General features: G+C 41.9%; 1 protein-coding gene across 3 annotated transcripts in view; it reads left to right on the top strand.

Moving 5' to 3' along the window:
- Window positions 1–21,642, top strand: part of LOC110502513 (serine-rich coiled-coil domain-containing protein 2) — a 35,620-nt gene extending 13,978 nt beyond the window's left edge. For 2 of the 3 annotated variants that reach the window (XM_036960215.1, XM_036960214.1), the window contains exons 6-7: window positions 4,016–4,144; window positions 19,962–21,642. In XM_036960215.1, coding sequence (XP_036816110.1) covers window positions 4,016–4,144; window positions 19,962–20,696 — 864 coding nt within the window. In that variant the 3' untranslated portion in view covers window positions 20,697–21,642. Of the gene's footprint in view, window positions 1–4,015; window positions 4,145–15,630; window positions 15,704–19,961 lie in introns of all 3 variants that reach the window. The other variant, XM_036960216.1, reaches the window with a different exon arrangement.
- The last annotated feature ends 868 nt before the right edge of the window (window positions 21,643–22,510 follow it).

The following is a 22,510-nucleotide window of genomic DNA, read 5'->3' as shown; positions in this document are numbered from 1 at the left end:
GGGTCGTCTGAGACCAGTCACCCGGACAGCTGGACCCTTTTGTGGGGAAAAACTAATTTTGATTGGCTGCGTCTCTGCCCAGTCATGTGAAATCCACAAATTAAGGCCTAATTTATTGATCTTAAATTGAGTGATTTCCTTATATGAACTGTAACTCAGTAAAATCATAGAAATTATTGCATGTTGAGTTGATATTTTTGTTCAGTATATTTCAAAATCCTGAAATTGAAAAATAAATTGAGATGAAGCCAATCCCGTGTGTGGATTCTATTTCCCGAAAATGTTATTGTGCCATTTATTTTTTGGGATTGATGAAAGAAAGCAAGTTGGTGGCCAGTACAGTGCAATACACGTTTGTGAACTATTTACAGACAATATATACAAATTAAAACATCTAGAAGCAAATCAGCCTGAATATCAGGAAGCACAACTGCAACAGGTTTCGAGTCGACTACTAATTCATAAGCACATCTGAAACGGTTCTTTAGAGATTGCAACCCCTCTGTCCTCTATGTTCATTCCACATGGACCTATTGACCCAGCTGTGGATATGTACTACAGAGTGATGCTTCAAGACATATCCAAGTTGGAGGCCTCTATCCCCTATTTCAGGAATAACTTTACGCGCTCTGAGAAACAAGCCCTTAAATCTCCAGAATGTCACCTCTATAGTCATCTGCCCAGCGGACATGGGAGGCACTGTTACTTTACAAGACTGCACTGTCTACGAGACTGAAGTACTCAGGCAACTGAATGATCAAACGTTCTATAAGAGACGCATTACAAACACAACAGCTTTTGGCTGTAATCTACAGTCACAGACGGCATGCAAAATGGTGGTATTACCAAAAGAGAACACAGATTATTGGTGCATAAAAACAGCTCCACACCAGTAATCTACAATCTAAATCTCCAAAGGGACAGGAAGAATCTTCTTTGCGATATCAGTCCAGGTTTGGCAGAAGGTATGAAGATCTCTGCTCCGTAATGTGACACATTTGTTTACCAAAGACCAATTAGACATTAGTTCAACTATTTCCCGCTAATAAAAACAACTCCACACAACATTATTGTACATATCATCCACGCACACCTCAGACATTTTTTGCCCAGTAGGTGGCTTTTGACTCCTGGTAGCTTGAGATGTTTGAAATAGCCTTATCAGTCTGCGTCAGCCTGCACAAAATAGTAAGGTAATAATTGTTTATTCATTGTTTTATTATTATTATTATTATTATTGCTACTGCTGTATGAGGCTATACAACTGCCACAGCAAGTTGATGATCCCTGCAATGCAAGGATTTTCTTTGCCACCCATCTGTCAAATCCATCCATTACTCACGGTTCTCCCTCTCAAGCACTGCTTCTTGCATTCCAAAAGTGATTGTGTGTGTGTGTGTGTGTGTGTGTGTGTTGGTGTGACAGTGTAAGTATGTGTGATTGTGTGGGTAGAGTCCAGTGACTGTGCATAGAGACAAATTGTCAGTGAAAATAGTCTGGGTAGCCATTTCATTAACTGTTCAGCAGTCGTATGTTATGGCTTGGAGGTTGTTGTCATCGGTGCTATTGAAAATCAGAGAGCTTCCTTAAGTTTCAGTAAACAATTAGCATACTCTTTAAAGATGAAACAAAGTCATCTTTTTATTTAGATGATTTAAAGTATGTGTTCCTGTTATTGTGAACCATATGATATAACAAGTTAAACCTTTCAATTGAAGGCCTATCACAAACCTCTTTTTGTATTCTGGTAGGCTAATAAAAACGTGTTGTTTGCAGCATGAACCGGCCTATTATCTCTGAAGTTCATTAATATATTGGAGATTAATACTTTAGCTGTATGTTTAGGCTACTATTAAAGTACTCATATAGGCCACTTCTCTGTCAGACTGCGCAAGATATCTATACCTCCCTAAATTGGTTCTATTGATGTAAAATGTTTGTTTACCTCTTGTGTTGCACACATTTAATTCTAGCTCACAATCAAAGATGGCTGTGTATTCCTTCCAGCAGTAGTGAAGTGTAGACTATGTAGCCTTGTGATACTGCCCTACTGGACTCTGTGTCGGTCCCTACTTAAATGTAATTGATTTTTGAGAAATAACATCCCACACATGGGGGTGGCTTCATCTCAATGTATTTAAAATGTTTGTAATCAAGCTTTTACATTTGTGTTTTCCTGTCTATATAATGCTAATATTGTTTTATTTGTAGGGTGCATTCCCCATGCTCAGTGCACATGTGAAGCTTGTTGGTGCTTGCTTGTGTGCACAAATGGTTGGACCTCTGCACTTTGACATGATTTATTCCCCTTTATTTATGAAAAGGAGCTGACACTGTCCTTTATTATTTACATGTATATGTTTTAGCTTAATTAAATAGATTTATATTATGGTGTTTCTATATCAAGAAAAGCAAACATTAATTTTACAGTAGTCTATGTCTTGCCTACCTGAAACATCTATAATAGATTACCTTCAAAATAGAAACAACATATCCTATTGTTAGAAAGTAGAATATAAACTAGATATAGGCTACTGTAGGTGGGGTAGGCTAAATAATTACAACCGAATAGAGGAAATGAAAAATGCTAGGGAGAGCATGCCCAGAGCTTGTGACTGAGCAATACCAGAGCGAAATTGGAGCCGGGAGAGATGCTGACACCATTTTTAAAAATCAGCTTGAATTACGCTCTGCTCTGCACTCGCCCACTTACATGCTCTGGCATTCAAAAGCAGCCCTGTTTTAGGCTATCAAAGAACTAATGAATAATCACATTAATGGAATCAATGAAGGAATGGCTGTATCAAACCATTACACGGTCTGAGAAGCTGCATAACAAATGAGAACTAATTCCCACTAAATAGCTATTTTTTTACTAAGTCGTTCAAACGAGATACTAAGTAATTGGAATGAGATACTAAGTCGTTCAAACGAGTTACAAAGTCGTACAAACAAAATAATTCCAAGAGTATGTTTTTTTTTGTTTTTGGCCTTGAGCTTCAGGGCCTCCTTACAGCAAAGTCAGGTACAGTAATAGAAAATGTCAGAGCAACATCAATGTTCAAACCTCCCCAGCTCTCCCAATTCCAATAAGAATATCCCACATAGCATCTTCTCTCCCTCACACTTCTGCCACCTCTAACACACACGCAACCAGTGTCTGGATATTTGCACATCTCTGTCTGAACTTTAAGAACTGAGAATGAGAAAACGCAAGACGGATAGAAAAGATGGAGAGAGGATGAACTGCAGTAGGGAAGGATTCTGATTGAAAGGGATAGACAACAATAAAGAATTACCAAGGACACAGAGAGAAAGATTAAGGGAGTTATGTAATGGAATATTAGATGAGAGCCAGATAAGGAGAGATAGAATAATAGAGGGACGGGGAGAGAGAGAATAACAGAGAGACAGATAGATAGAATAATATAATGAGCCAGATAAAGGGAGAAAGAAATGCTGAATTCTCTGTGGGGTGGGCTGTCAAAATACTTTAAGTTTTGACGTTTGAGTTTGTGTGTCTGCTTTGTCAGCAGTTGATGCAGAGCTGCAGATGTTCTGTCATTAGCAAAGGGTGGTTGGTGGTGTTTTTTTGTTGTTTTTTTCTCTGAGGAGAGAGACAGACGTGGGTATGTTGAATTTTAATGTAGCTTAGCTCTTCATTGATTATGAGGTTGGATTGTATTGAATATTAATATTAACCTCACCTCACTCAACATTGGGGCTCCTGGAATGAATACATTGTTTAACGACAAACTGTCAATTACCAACTGATCCACTGCTATAATCCAAACTTCAAAACCCACTGGGGATGACCTACAAGCTCGTAGAGTTAATAGGGTCTACTAGTTATGTCTAGACTAGAGACTGTTTTTGTATCTTCATTAGAACCCAAAGACTCAGAAATAAGTTCCACTCATGCAGTTTTTGAATACCAACTCACCCTAGTAGATCATTCATTTGTTATTGTTCTTTTCCTGATACAGTAGTGGTAACTCTCTCTCTCCTCCCCCAGCATCCTCATGCTGCCCAGTCCGGGAGGGGTCACTGCCACAAGAGGACACAGTCACTCGGGGGGGACAGACGAACTCACCACGACAAAGCCACACAGACCTCTTGGAGAGGACAAGGACACAGCCAAGCGGTGAGTATATATATATATATATATATATATATATATATATATATGATACACCTACAGTATATACTGTATATCTGGAGAGTGGAGACCTAAATCCAGTTTGTCTCCAATCTGTCCACTACTACGTCCACTACTGTGTCAGTCATCAAGCCAGTCCATCACCTATAGTCCCCACCCTCACACTATCCCCCCATTCAACTTACTCTCTCACCTATCACTGGTACTACATTGCCCAATCCCCCCTTCATACTCCCACCCCATCACCATTTCCCTATATGGTGGAATCACTTGATGGATGGTGAGACTGACTGTGTGCTTGAGACAAGCCGTCAGCTCTCAGCCATGTACAGGTGTAGTGACTTCTTTTTTCTTTCATCCTCTGTCTGTTTTCATCTCACTTAGTCTTTCCCCATTTAATTATTATATTTCCCCATCTGATATACCCTCTCCCTTTCTGTTGCTTTCTTTTTATCCACTGTTACATTTGGTTGTGTGATGGTTTTGCTTCTAACTCTTTGTAGGGAAACACAGTCGATAATGATAACTTTGACATTGTCCAAATTGCTCTGAAAGGTTAGGAGGAATATAGTGAAGTGGTTTATGATGAGTAGAGGGAAAAAGAAGAGTGTAAACAAACAGAAATCAGATGACAACCGCAGGGTGTTTCTCTTTCTTTTTTCTCTTTATTTCAGACAGTATCAAAGTTACAGGTTTCACACTGTTAACTAGGGTTTTGGCAATGTATGGCATTACAGATCGTCCCATCGTCCTCTCCGAACATTGCGGAGCACGGAGGGGTCAATTGGCTGGAAGAACCATAGACATTAAAACCAGTAGGTAGTGACATCATCCACATAATCTTATGGAAAAGTCCCGATGGCTCATGAAGCCTGAAGTATTTGAATTTGAAGCGTGCCGTATTGCTGAAAAGGGCTGAATGGCACTAACAAGTTGCTACGGATCATGGTGAAAGTTTCCGTAACTAGCAAAGGATCATGGTCGACGAACAGTAGTCATTTTCATCCTGCCTGAGAGAGTCAACCAACCAGGCACGAGCCTCTTCGTAGCCTGTGATTGGTCTGTGTTATCAAGTGGTCCTGTGTGTCGACAAATGTAGTAATCAGAATGGATCACTATTTAATGAAATATCTAGATTTGTAGCAAACTTTTAAATAATTCACAGCGGGGATCGAACTTGATCATAGCTTTAGAGCCCAAAACATCTGTACATTTTTTGGGGGTTTGGCCTTTCTGGCGATCGTAATTTACATACTGTAGGCTTTCAATGGCAGACCAGGGGATTTTGCACTGCTGGGTTGCTACAGTATGCAGTCACTTGCAGAGCTTGTGACTTCGTGCTCCAGACCGAACACTGGGTGCCTGGGAAGAACACAATATAAAGGACACATTGGTTATACCAGAACTGTGATTTGGTGCATAATGTCATTCTTCTTTTTTAAATTGTTACAAAAGCCACAATAAACAATCTCATTGAATCAATGTTCAAACAAAAGTGTTAGACCTAGTTACTTTTTAAACGATTCCAGGCTGCAGAATGATTTTCAAAACGGGGGACCTATGTTTCTCTTGTCCATAAAAATACTCCGATATACAGTGGAGCAAAAAAGTATTTAGTCAATTGTGCAAGTTCTCCCACATAAAAAGATGAGAGAGGCCTGTATTTTTCATCATAGGTACACTTCAACTATGACAGACAAAATTAGAAAAGAAATCCAGAAAATCACATTGTAAGACTTTTAATGAATTTATTTGCAAAATATGGTGGAAAATAAGTATTTGTTTACCTACAAACAAGCAAGATTTCTGGCTCTCACAGACCTGTAACTTCTTCTTTAAGCGGCTCCTCTGTCCTCCACTCGTTACCTGTATTAATGGCTCCTGCTTGAACTTGTTATCAGTATAAAAGACACCTGTCCACAACCTCAAACAGTCACACTCCAAACTCCACTATGGCCAAGACCAAAGAGCTGTCAAAGGACAACAGAAACAAAATTGTAGACCTCCACCAGGCTGGGAAGACTGAATCTGCAATAGGTAAGCAGCTTGGTTTGAAGAAATCAACTGTGGGAGCAATTATTAGGAAATGGAAGACATACAAGACCACTGATAATCTCCCTCGATCTGGGGCTCCACGCAAGATCTCACCCCGTGGGGTCAAAATGATCACAAGAACGGTGAGCAAAAATCCCAGAACCACACGGGGGGATCTAAAGAATGACCTGCAGAGAGCTGGGACCAAAGTAACAAAGCCTACCGTCAGTAACACACTACGCCGCCAGGGACTCAAAACCTGTAGTGCCAGACATGTCCCCCTGCTTAAGCCAGTACATGTCCAGGCCCGTCTGAAGTTTGCTAGAGAGCATTTGGATGATCCAGAAGAAGATTGTGAGAATGTCATATGGTCAGATGAAACCAAAATAGAAATTTTTGATAAAAACTCAACTCGTCGTGTTTGGAGGACAAAGAATGCTGAGTTGCATCCAAAGAACACCATACCTACTGTGAAGCATAGGGGTGGAAACATCAATCTTTTTGGCTGTTTTTCTGCAAAGGGACCAGGACGACTGATCCGTGTAAAGGAAAGAATGAATGGGGCCATGTATCGTGAGATTTTGAGTGAAAACCTCCTTCCATCAGCAAGGGCATTGAAGATGAAACATGGCTGGGTCTTTCAGCATGACAATGATCCTAAACACACCGCCCGGGCAATGAAGGAGTGGCTTCGTAAGAAGCATTTCAAGGTCCTGGAGTGGCCTAGCCAGTCTCCAGATCTCAACCCCATAGAAAATCTTTGGAGGGAGTTGAAAGTCCGTGTTGCCCAGCAACAGCCCCAAAACATCACTGCTCTAGAGGAGATCTGCATGGAGGAATGGGCCAAAATACCAGCAACAGTGTGTGAAAACCTTGTGAAAACTTACAGAAAACATTTCAACTCTGTCATTGCCAACAAAGGGTATATAACAAAGGATTGAGATAAACTTTTGTTATTGACCAAATACTTATTTTCCACCATAATTTGCAATGTGATTTTCTGGATTTTTTTTCTGATTTTGTCTGTCATAGTTGAAGTGTACCTATGATGAAAATTACAGGCCTCTCTCATCTTTTTAAGTGGGAGAACTTGCACAATTGGTGGCTGACTAAATACTTTTTGCCCCACTGTAGTTACATTAGCCTACCTTTAAAAAAAATATATTATAGCCGTATCAAGTGTAGGCTATTGTTATTTCAACTTGATCATCTGGGTAATCACATTTGTGACATTCTTTCTTCCATTAAGATAGTTTCTGACAGTTTCAGACTCTAAAAAAACAAAAAAGGAATGTGACAGGATTTCACTTAGTAACTATAGTATAACCTGTCTTAGCTAAATCAGAAAAAAAACTAAACAATGGCTGACGTGGTGGGAAAGAAAGCACATCTTCGCCTGTTTGACAGTTCTTCGGTTTCAGGCTGAATGACAGAGGTGAGCCAAAAAACCTGACCCAAATCACTTGCAGAATATGCTAAACGCTTATCAGGGCAAAGGATGGACAGACTACAGACCCCTGTCATCCTGCGGAGTTCACAGGTGCAGATGCTGCTGGCGTTCCTTGATATAAAGAATGTTATAAATCATTTGACTGTATATTTATAAGGCATAGCCTAAGAATAATAGGCTTATTGGTTTTTACCCTAAGCCAATATTCAGTCAAGTGTTATAAAGAATGGTATTGGCTAAATAATTCATTTTATCTGATTGCTGTGGACTTTTATATAAATTCACCACTTGTAAGCTATCCAAAATAAAGTTGTTAGTGAGAAAACTCTGACAAATACCCCCCCTTTATTGGAAAGACTGCTGCGGGGAGTTTAAGCACAATTGCCAGTTGCTAAATTCAAGGACATTAATAAACACTTTGACAATATTATAGATATTAGTTTATTTATTGGCAAAGTAACAGCAACTTTTATTGACAGCAGCCAATGTGTAAGCCTAAATTATTGTCCATTTGTTTGAAGGATGGATTTTCTGACTGCACAATTTATGTTGCCTAGACTTTGGTCAAGAAATGCAGAAGGGTATCAGGTTTGCTTAAACTTCCTATTCGATTAGTCTATCTTGTTTTGTTCTCTGTCGTTATTACAGTACTATGTTTTTATTTGGTCTATTCAAACAACTTTATGAGATGGAACTCTGTTAGGTCTATAGATTCATTCGATGGTTGATCATGATTAGGGGAATAGGGAGAAAAAGGGAAATTGATCTTTTGAAACAATAAGCCAGATCAAGGAGTGTCTGCTACAAAAGGCCCATGATCATCCGACATTGGAGAGGAGAGGAATGTGGGGGAAAAACACTTTAGGCCCTATCTGACATTCTGCGCTGCTTTGGTACTCTCCTCTCTTTCTACAATCTAAATTGTTCTCTTGCATTATGTTAAAGATCCAGTATGTAGCTTTGTGCAATACCAGAAAAAATCCACATAGAAATAAGAGTAATATATTACATGATTAAAAGTAGGTGAATACCTGCTCGTCAAACATCTCATTCCAAAATCATGGGAATTAATATGGATTTGGTCTCCCCTTTGCTGCTATAACAGCCTCCACTCTACTGGGAAGGCTTTCCACTAGATGTTGGAACATTGCTGCAGGGACTTGCTTCCATTCAGCCACAAGAGCATTAGTGAGGTTGGGCACTGATGTTGGGTGATTTCGCCTGGCTCAAAGTCAACGTTCCAATTCATCCCATAAGTGTTCGATGGAGTAGAGGTCAGGGCTTTGTGCAGGCCAGTCAAGTTCTTCCACAACAATCTCAACAAACCATTTCATTATGGACCTCTCTTTGTGCGCACGTGGGCATTGTCATGCTGAAACAGGAAAGGGCCTTCCCCAAACTGTTGCCACAAAGTTGGAAGGACAGAATTATCTAGAATGTCATTGTATGCTGTACCATTAATATGTCCATTCACTGGAATTAAGGGGCCTAGCTCGAACCATGAAAAACATCCTAAGACCATTATTCCTCCTTCACCAAACTTTCCAGTTGCCACTATGCATTGGGGTCGGTAGCGCTCTCCTGGCATCCACCAAACCCAGATTTGTCTGTCGGACTGCTAGATGGTGAAACGTGACCTACCACTTTGCTGCTGAGCCCTTGTTGCTCCTGGACCTTTCCACTTCACAATAACAGCACTTATAGTTGACCGGGGAAGTGCCAGCATGCATGCGCCTGGCCCCCCACAGGAATCGCTATTGCGCCATGGGACAAGGACATCCCAGCCGGACAAACCCTCCCCTAACCCGGACAACGCTGGGCCAATTGTGCACCGCCTCATGCGTCTCCACTCAGTAGCTCCTCTCCACTCAGGAAGAGTTGGACGTGGCTCTCATCCCCTCTATTCTTATGGTAGGTGCTGGGAACTTTACACACTGTAAGAAGTAAACATTAAAACAAAGAAATGCGAAATATTAAGGTTAGCCACTGGGCCCAGACATCAATTCAACGTCTATTACACATTGGTTCAGCGTAATTTCAATGAAATGACGTGGAAACAACGTTGATTCAAACAGTGTGTGCCTAGTGGGTAATCAAGTCATACTTCAAACAGTAAGTTAACAACTGAGCACACCTTACACAGTAGTACTACTAACCTTGCATTCATTTATTTGCCGTACTGAGAAATACATACCCTGTCTGTGACATACAGCCCACTTGGATCTTCTTTGAGGAAGTAGGGGAGGAGCAAACTGGCTGCAGTGATCTTCAGACCTTAAATTGGACGGTGTGTAATAAAAAGACTGGATTAAAGTAAACATAATTAGAATGGCTGCATACTGTAAAGGCTACATGAGAAATGTCATGACAGATTATTTTAACCGAGGTCAGAGGAGCAGACAGTCAATTACATAACTAGAGATGGTCTTGTTATGCTGCTGGAAATATGATGGAATTAACCATGTGGGAATAAACTATCAAAGCCAGCAGATTATTATGGTCTGGGTAGGCACAATGGTGTAAAACGTGTGTGTGAGTACTGTGAGTAGGAAAATGGAAGCCTTTATATATCCATTCCCTGTCTCGTCTCTCAATGAGGAACACTTTTGAATGAGCGCTGTGCACACATCCCACGTATTGTCAGGTACACTATATATACGAACGTATGTGGAGACCCCTTCAAAATAGTGGATTCGGCTTTCAGGTGTATAAAATTGAGCACACAGCCATGCAATCTCTATAGACAAATATTGGCAGTAGAATGGCCTTACTGAAGAGCTCAGTGACTTTCAATGTAGCACCGTCATAGGATGCATCCTTTCCAACAAGTCAGTTAGTTACATTTATGCTCAGCTAGAGCTGCAGTGGTCAACTGTAAGTCCTGTTATTGGGAAGTGGAAAAGTCCAGGAGCAACAACGGCTCAGCTGCGAAGTGGTAAGCCCACACAAACTCACAGAACGGGACCGCCGAGTGTCCCAAGTGCGTAGCATTTAAAAATCTTCTGTCCTTGGTTGCAACACTCACTACAGAGTTCCAAATCCGATCCATTTTTCATTTGTTTTGTCTCGTTTTCCCACACACCTGGTTCTCATTTCCCTCATCATGTGTTGAGTATTTAACCCTCTGTTCCCCCCATGTCTTTGTGTGGTATGGTTTATTGTAAGTGCTTGTGCACATTTTGTTTGACTTGTGCGCGTCGGGTTATTGTGCCCATACTTTGCATTTCTTATGCCATTGGTTTTACTATTAAACTGCTCCGGCTATTATCAAGTTCTGCTCTCCTGGGCCTGAATTCACTGCCACCAGATACGCACTCCTTACAGGTGTAAAGCTCACCGCCATTAGACTCTGGTGTCAAGTTCGTTGTATGGAGGAGACCAAGCCGCAGAGTGATATGCATACATTCTTCTTTTAATGAAGGAAGAACACTGAACAAACTAACAAAATAACAAACCGTGAAGCTATGTAAACGAGTGCTGACAGGCAACTACACATAGACAAGAACCCACCAATACCCAAGGGAAAATGGCAACCTAAATATGATCCCCAATCAGAGACAACGATAAACAGCTGCCTCTGATTGGGAACCAATTCAGGCCACCATAAACCTACATATGCCTAGACTTACAAACACCCTTAGACATACAAAAACCTTAGACAAGACAAAACAAGCATACTGACCCTCGTCGAGATAACTAAGGTCAGGGCTTGACATCTGGATCAGTGGAATCGCGTTCTCACGCTATACCATCTGTCAGTCTGACTGACGAATCTGGGATTGGCGAATGCCAGGAGAAGGCTACCTGTACAAATGCATAGTGCCAACTGTAAAGTTTGGTGGATGAGGAATAATGTTCTGGGGCTGTTTTTTATGGTTCGGCCTAGGCCCCTTAGTTCCAGTGAAGGGAAATCTTAACGCTACAGCATGCAATGACATTCTAGATGATTCTGTGCTTCCAACTTTGTGGCAACAGTTTGGGAAATGCCCTTTCCTGTTTCAGCATGACAATGCCCCCATGCACAAACGAGGTCCATACAGAAATGGTTTGTCTAGATCGGTGTGGAAGAACTTGACAGGCCTCCACTGTGCCCTGACCTCACTGTGCTGTACTGTTGTGCGCTGCCAGACTCCGTCAGTGCAGTCAAGTTCAAATATGCTAAATCGGACTTCATGATGTCGTCACTATCGACAATGACTAGTCAAATATCGACGATAGCTGTCAAACATCGTCGATAGATGATGCAATCGTAAAATCGCCCAACCCTACTGTTAACTCAATGCAGTGATTAGAGTGACATGGAGAGAGACAGAGTATGTTTGTGCGTGCATGGAGGTGCAGGATAGATAGAGTACAGAGGCAAGGAGAAGATGCTTCTGAACAAAGGGCTTAGTAAACAGGGGAATGCCGAATGGCCTCATTAAAACAAACAAGCAAACAAGTGCTGGCAGGAAGACTAATCGAATGCAAAACCTTGTGTTTCATCAGACCAAGACAAGAGGCTAAGTACTGCTACACCCCCCCCCCCTCTGTCTACCTCTCTCTCTCTCCTCCTCCAACTTTCTCTCTTTTATTTTTCTCTATCTCTCTCCCTTCCCCTTTCTTTCTTTCTTTCTTTCTTTCTTTCTTTCTTTTTTTTCTTTCTTTCTTTCTGTCATTATCTAAGCTGTAATCAGACACAATGCTCTTGTCATTCTGTCAGCAGGAGGTTGGTTTGTAGAGGGAGAGGGAGCGAGAGAGAGAAAGAGGCAATGACAGAACAGCTTGTGTCCAGCATTCTAATCTAGAATGATGGGTGGTTTTCACAGAGAGGTCCTGACATTAGTCCCCCATACCGCCTCTCTCTCCCACCCCCAGAGATTCCACACTCACTGCACTGCCCACACCTACCACCAAAACTCTGCTTTGAAAATCAACTTCATAATATCAGACAGGTGCAAATGTAATTGTGACTACCGAAGTAAAAAGTAATGTTCAGACCTTGGTTGTACTGTATGTCTTGTTATTTTCCTCAATCTAGCTGAAAGTCCTTCTTGTAGTGAATGATTAGGGGAGTTAAGTAAGATTTATCAAGCCAGCCATGACATCCTTCAGGACACTGCTAGCAGAGCTGCTAATGCCTTGACAATTTATAATGAGCAATGACAACATGCTCCTCAAATAAGGACTCACACCAGCTTGTAAGATGAAAGGGGAAGCTAACGCTTTACTAGCATAACGGCTTATGCTTTACTAACACTTAATTACGAGAAAATCAACAACAATATGCACAGTTTCTGAATGCTTCACACTGACATGTTAAGCATGCTAATGACATCATGATGAAAGTCAAATCCGTCTAATAACTCTGGTAGAGTTCATGGTAATTTATAGAGTTAGCCTACGTGTGTGTTTGAAACTTTCCATACAAAACACCATTATGATTATTGCTAGTTCTTTGCTCGTACTTCCTAATGAAAGAGAATCCCATACTCCTTACATAAAGGGTTCCTTCTAGACCTGTCAGAACTGGGAAGTAGCTACGTATTCACACCAGAATGTAAGATGAAGACAGGAAAGCTTGCCCTGAGCTGAGACAGCTCAATGAAAATTCCAGCCACTGTCAGTGCTAGGCTCTCTTTCCCAATTCAAACCTTCCTTTCTGCAAATTAAGCTGTGGCAGGTGGCAGCACAGAAGGACCCTGCTGTAATTGTGTAGTACAGAAAAAACAGGGAGGAAGTCGATCAGAAACCTCATTTGTCCTCCACTTCCCTCACTGCGGTTGTCTCTGAAATTGCTCGGGCATCCCAGAGAGTCCAGTCTCTCTCACTCTGTGCCTATGCGTCCTTCTCGGTTTGAGGAGATGTGGCCAATTTAAGAGCAGCACCAAACAGTCATGAGAAGGAGATTACCTGTTGACAGTCAAGAAGAGCCTCCACTCTTCTTCTACACAGGATGATTTTATCTTTATGCACAGTTTGGGTTTGTTCAGGTGGGATTGAGCCGGTTATTGAGGACAGGCATTCACCCTCACACACAGACAAACAGTCGGTCTGATTCTACAGTGTTAAATGTAATAGACTGTGGGAAAGAGAGTGAGTGAGAGAGACAGAGATGGAAAAGAAAGGAATGAGATATTGGAGTGAGGTTCACATAAGAACCTCATGCATTTTCATTTGTATGCCTTTCAAAAAGGGAATATGTTTGCATTAATATCCTAGAGCAAGGAAATAGAGAGGGAGAGGTAAGCATGGTAACAGTGTGTGTTTTTCTGGGAGTGTGTGTGTGTGTGTGTGGGGGGGGGGGGGGGGGGGTCTTTGTTTGTATGACAGTATGTGTTCCTGTTTATGTGCTGTTTGTATACTGTATGTGTGCGGTATGGTGACTCTATACTCTCACATGTATAGGACCTATCTCTATATCCATGTACAGTAACAGTCCACAGTTTGGACACACCTACTAAGAGTTTTTCTGTTTATTCTATTTTGTACATTGTAGAGTAATAGTGAAGACATCAAAACTATGAAATAACACATGGAATCATGTAGTAACCAAAAAAAGTGTTAAACATATCAAAATATATTTTATATTTGAGATTCTTCAAAGTAGCCACCCTTTGCCTTGATGACAGCTTTGCACACTTTTGGAAATCTCTCAACCTGCTTCATGAGGAATGCTTTTCCAACAGTCTTGAAGTTATTACCACATATGCTGAGCACTTGTTGGCTGCTTTTCTTTCACTCTGCTGTTCAACTCATCCCAAACCATCTCAACTGGGTTGAGGTCAGGTGATTGTGGAGGCCATGTCATCTGATGCAGCACTCCATCACTCTCCTTCTTGGTCAAATAGCCCTTAGACAGCCTGGAGGTGTGTTGGGTCATTGTCCTGTTGAAAAACAAATGATAGTCCCACTAAGCGCAAACCAGATGGGATGGCATATCGCTGCAGAATGCTGTGGTAGCCATGCTGGTTAAGTGTGCCTTGAATTATAAATAAATCACTAACAGTGTCACCAGCAAAGCTCCCCTACAACATCACAACATCACACCTCCTCCTCCATGCTTCATGGTGGGAACTACACATGTGGAGATCATTCATTCACCTACCCTGTGTCTCACAAAGACATGGTGATTGGAACCAAAAATCTCAATTTTGGACTCATCAGACCAAAGGACAGATTTCCACCGTTCTAATGTCCATTGCTCATGTTTCTTGACCTAAGCAAGTCTCTTCTTCTTATTGGTGTCCTTTAGTAGTGGTTTCTTTGCAGCAATTCAACCACGAAGGCCTGATTCTTGCAGTTTCCTCTGAACAGATGAGATGACTCTGTTTACTTGAACTCAGTGAAGCATTTATTTGGGCTGCAATTTCTGAGACTGGTAACTCTAATAAAATGATCCTCTGCAGCAGAGGTAACTCTGGGTCTTCCTTTCCTGTGGCAAACCTCATGAGAGCCAGTTTCATAATAGCGCTTGATAATTTTTGCGACTGCACTTGAAGAAACTTTCAAAGTTCTTAAAATGTTCCACCATGACTGACCTTCATGTCTTAAAGTAACGATGGACTGTCACTTCTCTTTGCCTATTTGTACTTTTCTTCCAATAAATAGGCCTATCTGCGGCCTATACCACCCCTACCATCACAACACAACTGATTGGCTCAAATTAATTAAGAAAGAAAGAAACTCCACAAATTAACTTAACTTTTAACTGTTAATTGAAATGCATTCCTCATGAAGCTGGTTGCGAGAATGCCAAGAGTGTACAAAGCTGTCATCAAGACAAAGGGGGGCTAATTTGAATAATCTAAAATATATTTTGATTTGTTTAACACTTTTTTGGTTACTATATGTTTCCATGTGTGTTATTTCATAGTTTTGATGTCTTCACTATTATCCTACAATGTAAAAAATAGTAAAAATAAAGAAAAACCCTGGAATGAGTAGGTGTTTCCAAACCTTTGACTGGTACTATACGTCATACCTCCATTGTCTTTTCTCTGTGCAGGGTTTGCTGCCCACCCCCTTCTTCTCCCCCGGGCAGGGTCTGCCCCGCACCAGCATGCCCCAGCGCAGACAGAGTGAGTCACTACCCCCCCGCCCCCCGCCCCCGTTGCCTTGTCTGCTTCCATTATCCCCTGTCTCTGCCCCCCTTCTCTCCATCATTACTCCCTTCCTCTATGTGATCTACCCATTGCTTTCATCAGTGAAGTGGATGAGTGATGTTCAGTTCATTCACCTGAACAAAGTGTGTGTAGGGAAATCAGTAGGTAGCATGGTTGAGTAAGCAAAAGCAGTGGGTAGTTTTTGTAAATTGACTTGGATCGTTATCTGACACATCTCAGCGTAAAGTAACAAGCCTAGCTAATTACTTGGATGACACCCAAATCAAGACCTCGTCTTTTATCTACAGTACAATCACTACATGGTAATAGTGAACAGTTGGTTGTTTATCATTTACTTTAGCAAGTTCCTGAGACATTTTCATTTAAAATGAAGCAGACTAGCAATCACAGTGCAAATATTGCCATTCTTTCCTACCAAACCCCACTATTATGAATACGTTGTGTTCTACTGAAGAACTGAGGGTGACGGAGAAGAGGAGAAAAAAATAATGATAAATAAAGAGAGAAATTACATTCTTTTGATGTTTCTCTACAGGGCTCTGGTTGGGCATCATCCAAAGCATAACAGTTGGGATTTGGGGTGCATTTCCACAACCACGGCAGTCTATTGGCTGTGTTTAATTAGATTTGACAATAATAATGGGCACCCCCGCTGTCAATCAAAGGGGTGCATTTGTCGGGTTTGGCATCATTGACACTTCAAGGTCCTAATTCAACTAGAAAAGAGAGAGAGAGAGAGAGAGAGAGAGAGAGAGAGAGAGAGAGAGAGAGAGAGAGAGAGAGAGAGAGAGAGAGAGAGAGAGAGAGAGAGAGAGAGAGAGAGAGAGAGAGAGAGAGAGAGAGAGAGAGAGAGAGAGAGAGAGAGAGAGAGAGAGAGAGAGAGAGAGAGAGAGAGAGAGAGAGAGAGAGAGAGAGAGAGAGAGAGAGAGAGAGAGAGAGAGAGAGAGAGAGAGAATTATTCATGCAGTCATTAAAACATTGTGGAATTCAGGAGAGATAAAAAAGGAAAGGGCAGAGTCAAAAGAGAAGTGAAGTGACTCATGTTTCTCAATGGAGTAATGTTGTTGTGGAGCTCCTGTTGTCAATGCTAGATGTAAACAACTCGGTTGGGGTTTCTTGCTTGTACAATATTGGATTTTAGAGAGGAGAAGTGTGGGCAGGAGTTAGGATGACATGAATACAGTAGATGCACTGGATGGCCAAATGCCCTGGCTTCTGAGCTTGCACTGGATTGAGCTTGTTTGCATGAACTATTTAACCCTTGAATTCCGGTGTGATGTAAGTGTGTCTGTCCTTTTCTGTGCCTGATTGGGAGACTGAGTCAGTATGATGGAGTGGTCAAAGTACTTGTTTGTAAAAATGTGGATGCCATTGAAGATGTCATCACTCATTGATGCAATTGCTCCTTTTCAGCTACCAAACTCTGTTAACCCTGTTTTAACAGTGTCTGTGCATGCGTGTTTGCATGCATGGAAGCGCGCGTCCTAGATGTGTGTGTGCATGTCTGTACTGTGCATACATGTAAATGTGTGTGTGTGTCTCTCTTCCACTGTCAGTCTGCTTTCTGCTACTGTGCCTTATCTCCTATCTCTCTCTCATCCCATCTATAGAGTGATTTTAGTGCCAATTTGATTTGAATTGCATAATTTTGCATTTGTATTAGGATAATAATTTAATATTTGTGGATTCGTAATGTACAAATTTAATCATTGATTTCATAAATTGAAGAGCGTACCGTAAACTCACTCCGTAGCTAGCTTGATATTTTTAGAGAGCTCAAACGGTTAGTACATTGTCAAGGAGGGTGGTCATGTGTGTTTGTGAGGCAGAGGTCCTGAGTTCGAGAAGAGTCTTAGCTCTTTTTCATAATTGCTTATAGCCAAAATTGTGGAAATGCTAGAGTCCCCCAAAAAATGTAAATTCAACATGCCACATTGGCTTCAGAAACCAACAGAAGCTTCTGTTTTCCACATAACACATTTGATTATATCTGTTCTCTACCATTCCTGTCTGAAGCTTCTGTTTTCCACGTAACACATTTGATTATATCTGTTCTCTACCATTCCTGTCTGTCAAATTACCAGGATGTTGTCTCAGGTTTTGAATCTGAATTTGAAAACTGAATCTGAATGCATCTGAAAAGTTGAATATATAGTATAATGACTCGCTAGGCGTGGCTGATAGAAAGGCATCGAGGAGAAACAGACAGAATTCCAATACACAGGGGCACAGCATAAACCAGGGTATTTATTCAAAATAAAGGTTCACAAAGCTGGTTCTCAAACATTAACTGAAAACAAAACACTCTCCCACTTTACTTAACTGAACCTAGAGTTAGCCTTAACTTCAAAATAAAACAAGCTGGGCTGCTACCCAGCTTACCAACTTCACTTGTAGTCCGGTCACTTCTTCTTGCGGAGAACCCAATGACCAGGACTTCAAACAAATGTCTGTAGGGCTCAGCCTCCGGCGTCCACCAAGGGCTCCCCTGTGCTGCACTGAAACAGCCCCTGAAAATGTGCAGCCTAACGAGGCAGAGTGGCCTCAGGTCTGTGCGTAGCCCTGTAGCCTACAATGCTGGTTGTGGGGCTTGACTGACGCTTTAAACAGTGGCTTTCCCCGGCCACATCACAGAGGGCGCCACAATAGTTTGTTAACTTGACAATTAATGCAAAAATTATCAAAGACAGCCTCCCGGGTGACGCAGTGGTCTAAGGCACCAGAGACTCTGGGTTTGAGCCCCGGCTCTGTCGCAGCCGGCCGCGACCGGGAGGCCCATGGGGCGGCGCACAGTTGGCCTAGCGTTGTCCGGGTTAGGGAGGGTTGGCCGGCAGGGATATCCTTGTCTCATCGCGCTAGGTGTACGGTGTTTCCTCCGACACATTGGTGCGGCTGGCTTCTGGGTTGGATGCGTGCTGTGTTAAGAAGCAGTGTGGCTTGGTTGGGTTGTGTTTTGGAGGACGCATGGCTCTCGACCTTCGCCTCTCCCGAGTCCGTGCGGGAGTTGTAGCGATGAGACAAGACAGTAACGACTAACAATTGGATACCACCAAATTGGGGAGAAAAAAAATCTAAAATGATCAAAGACTCCAGTCACCCAAGTCATAGACTGTTCTCTCTGCTTCTGCATGGCAAGCGGTACTGGAGTGCCAAGTTTAGGTCCAAAAGGCTCCATAACAACTTCTATCCCCAAGCCATAAGACTGCTGAACAATTAATGGCCACCCGGACTATTTGCATTGACCCTCCCACTCCTTTGTTTTTACACTGCTGCTACTCGCCGTTTATATGATATCTACCATTTTGAAACTGAACATATAATTATTGAATTTGAATATTCAATTAAATTGAAATACCATTTTTAAACTGAATGCAATATTCCTTTAGTTTCAAATCATGAAAGACAAGTTACATTTATGAATTCAATGATTCAATTGTGCATTACAAATACAAAAATATTAGTTTCAAATTCAATATCCTAATACAAATTCAAAATGATGGAATTCAATTACAATTTGAGTTGGTACTGAAATTACTCCATACCATCTCTCTCTACATCACTGCCAAAGCGTGGTACAGTAAGCGTTTCCCATCTCTCTAACCTCTACCATCACCCTGGGCCCTGCACGCTGGCATGGCATGACATGGCACGATGAAAGCATGCCAGTGTTGATGTGCAGATGCATGCTGTGGGTTGATTTTGGAGTCTACCTAGTGTTCCTGCCAGACCTGCGATAACTATAGTTTTTAAATATGCTTTGTGGAAAGTAACTATTTTATGGGGGGAACACATAATTACTTTGGAGGTGACTATTTTAATTAAGATCCCAAAAAATGGCTACTTTTGAAAACTATTTGAATACAGATCTCAGAAAATGACTACTTTTTCAAAAATATTTGAATACAGATTTGAGAAAGCAACTACTTAAAAAAATGTTTGAATACAGATCTCAGAAAGTGAATACTTTAAAAAAATATTTGATTGAATGACTTTAACTAATGGTGGGTTGTGTCTGGAACAGAAACTGTTGGATTAGCCTCCTTCAACTAAAGGCAGGGATGTATCAGGAACTGCATAAAGAGATTGAATGCAGTAAAAATGTATATTCCATTCTATCTGACAGAAGTTCATATGTGATGTACACAATATATTTATATCTCAACATTCTCAGTGAATTGATAGTAATGTGTTTATTTTTGTTTTTAATTCATAGCCACAAATACAGCCTTCCAGCCCCAGCCACCACGAGCACCTCACCCAAGAAAGACTAGTAAAAACAGCCCACACCGAGGGCCACAGTGACCCCCAGAGAGGGAGGAGGACCAGGGAAGATGGATCCCACTGCACAGACTCTGACCCACCCACTGGAAGCCTGGCCATGGGTGTGGACACTCCACCAGTGCCTGACCCAGATGAATTGAGTGTGCTGCTTAGCACCCAGCTCAACAAACATATCAGAGAGTGGCCTGGAACCACCCCCAGTCCCACCCAGGGGCTTGCTGCAGCCAGCAGCCCAACCCCAAGAGCTCTGTCCAGGCCAGAGGGAGGGCAGCGAGCCTCTCCATTGGGGCCACAGGGCCCTGGCTGCCCTCGCATCCTGCAGCCGCCACGCCTCCACAAGCGTGTGTCCATCCTGGCTCTGCCTCAGGGGGGCACTAATGGCTCTCTTCTTCGATCGGAGTCTTCAGCGCTGCTGGCCAACCACAGGACCAAGCAGCTGCCGCCTCCCTCCAGGGGCCTGCCCTGCTTCAATTCTGGTCCCCAGGCGGTGAGCCCGTCTCTGGACCACGGGGTGCTCGCTAAGCCCCACGCTCTGGGGGTCAGGAGGGACCTTGGGAGAACCAGCCCTCCTAGCCCTAATCTGGAAATGCCAGACCTGGGACTGCTCAGAGCCAGAGTCTTGGTTCCCCCCAGCCACTCACGCATCCCAATGCCAAAGATCCACTGAAGTGTTCACATGAATCAAACATGACATGTTATATACTGTATAACATCCCTCCTCTTCCACCTCCTCGTGGTTCCTGCTCACCATGTGTGTGTCCATATGTGCATGTGCCCACAGCTCCTTATGGACATTCAGGAACTGCCCTTAACTATTGTTTGAACTTCTGCTGAACTGAACAGAATATGTAGCATAGTCCTGTCTTAAAATTTACGAAATGCAAAGGTACAGTGCACATCTATTCAAAATGGCACCTACAGGTTATGACTGAGATACACTGAAGGACTGTTTTATCCTTTATAAAATGTCCAGTCACTTGCTAAGCAGCCTTTTATTGCACATTGTCTTATGCAGAAAAAGAATGACTAACATTCATAGTTTCTCTTTGCTAATCTCTCACATGTACTGTACATGTTTTTTGAAAGAATGTTCCACTCAACTCTACTCAAACTCACATGGGTCCTTCCATTGAAACTGCAGCACATGGTTTGACTATAGGCTTACATGACCTCAGAAATGTTAAATTCCTCCCAGAGCGTAAAAAATGAATGAAAGAAAAAAAGCAGATTGGGGAAAGAAATAAGGAGTGGAGTTTTCTGCTTAAACAGGGAAATGGGTTTAAAGAACAACCGTTCACTAGAAAGTTTAAAGTATTTCCTCTAGAGTATGTCCTTCCACTAAACTCCCTGATGTACCTCTTTCAGACCAAGTAACAGGTACCACTAAACTCCCTGATGTACCTCTTTCAGACCAAGTGACAGGTACCACTAAACTCCCTGATGTACCTCTTTCAGACCAAGTGACAGGTACCACTAAACTCCCTGATGTACCTCTTTCAGACCAAGTGACAGGTACCACTAAACTCCCTGATGTACCTCTTTCAGACCAAGTGACAGGTACCACTAAACTCCCTGATGTACCTCTTTCAGACCAAGTGACAGGCACCACTAAACTCACAGTGAACTCCTGAACACTGAGTAACATAGGTTTACCATATAGTATCTACTAGATAGTTTTGGTTCGGTAGTGGACTGATTAAGACAACATTATTGAACATCACAGGTTTTTGTGTGTTTTGAGTTATCAGGGCTAAGTTCAGTTTGAGGATTTGAGGAGTTTGAGGGTTGTGTTTATCTCCTCTTCAGAACAATGGTTAATGTTTGAATGCCTCTAGAAATGGAGAGTGTGTTAAATGGTTTCTGACAGAGACTATGGCAGCTTCCATGCATTGGGGCTATGGCTGTAGGTTTATGACTGTGTCACTCTCTGTTTTACAATACCCAATAATACAAACTACACATGCACACATGAAAAAAAAGCATACACACAATTCTGGAGAGTCCCCAGGGACATTGATCCACCTGTCCCCTACGGAAAAACAAGATGGCTGCCTCTGTGTGTGTGTGTGTGTGTGTGTGTGTGTGTGTGTGTGTGTGACCAGGTTTCCATCCAACCTTTTTATGCATGTAAAGTAAATGTCAGATAAAACATTTCATGACAGGAATGATGAAAACTTTCCAAATGTCGACAAAACTAAATACGCAAATTGGGATTATTTTGGGTCGGTAAAATTAATTATGTGAGAAATGTCTGTTGACACACTTTATGCCAAAATATGTACTGTTGGAAGTCAGAAGTTTACATACACCTTAGCAAAATACATTTAAACTCTGTTTTTCACAGTTCCTGAAATATAATCATAGTGAAAATTCCCTGTCTTAGGTCAGTTAGGATCACCACTTTATTTGAGGAATAAGAAATGTCAGAAAAATAGCAGAGAGAATTATTTATTTCATCTTTTATTTCCTTCATCACATTCC

Source organism: Oncorhynchus mykiss, chromosome 23, assembly GCF_013265735.2.
Source record: "Oncorhynchus mykiss isolate Arlee chromosome 23, USDA_OmykA_1.1, whole genome shotgun sequence".
Classification (NCBI taxonomy): domain Eukaryota; kingdom Metazoa; phylum Chordata; class Actinopteri; order Salmoniformes; family Salmonidae; genus Oncorhynchus; species Oncorhynchus mykiss.
This window is presented reverse-complemented; position numbering and strand designations above follow the sequence as displayed.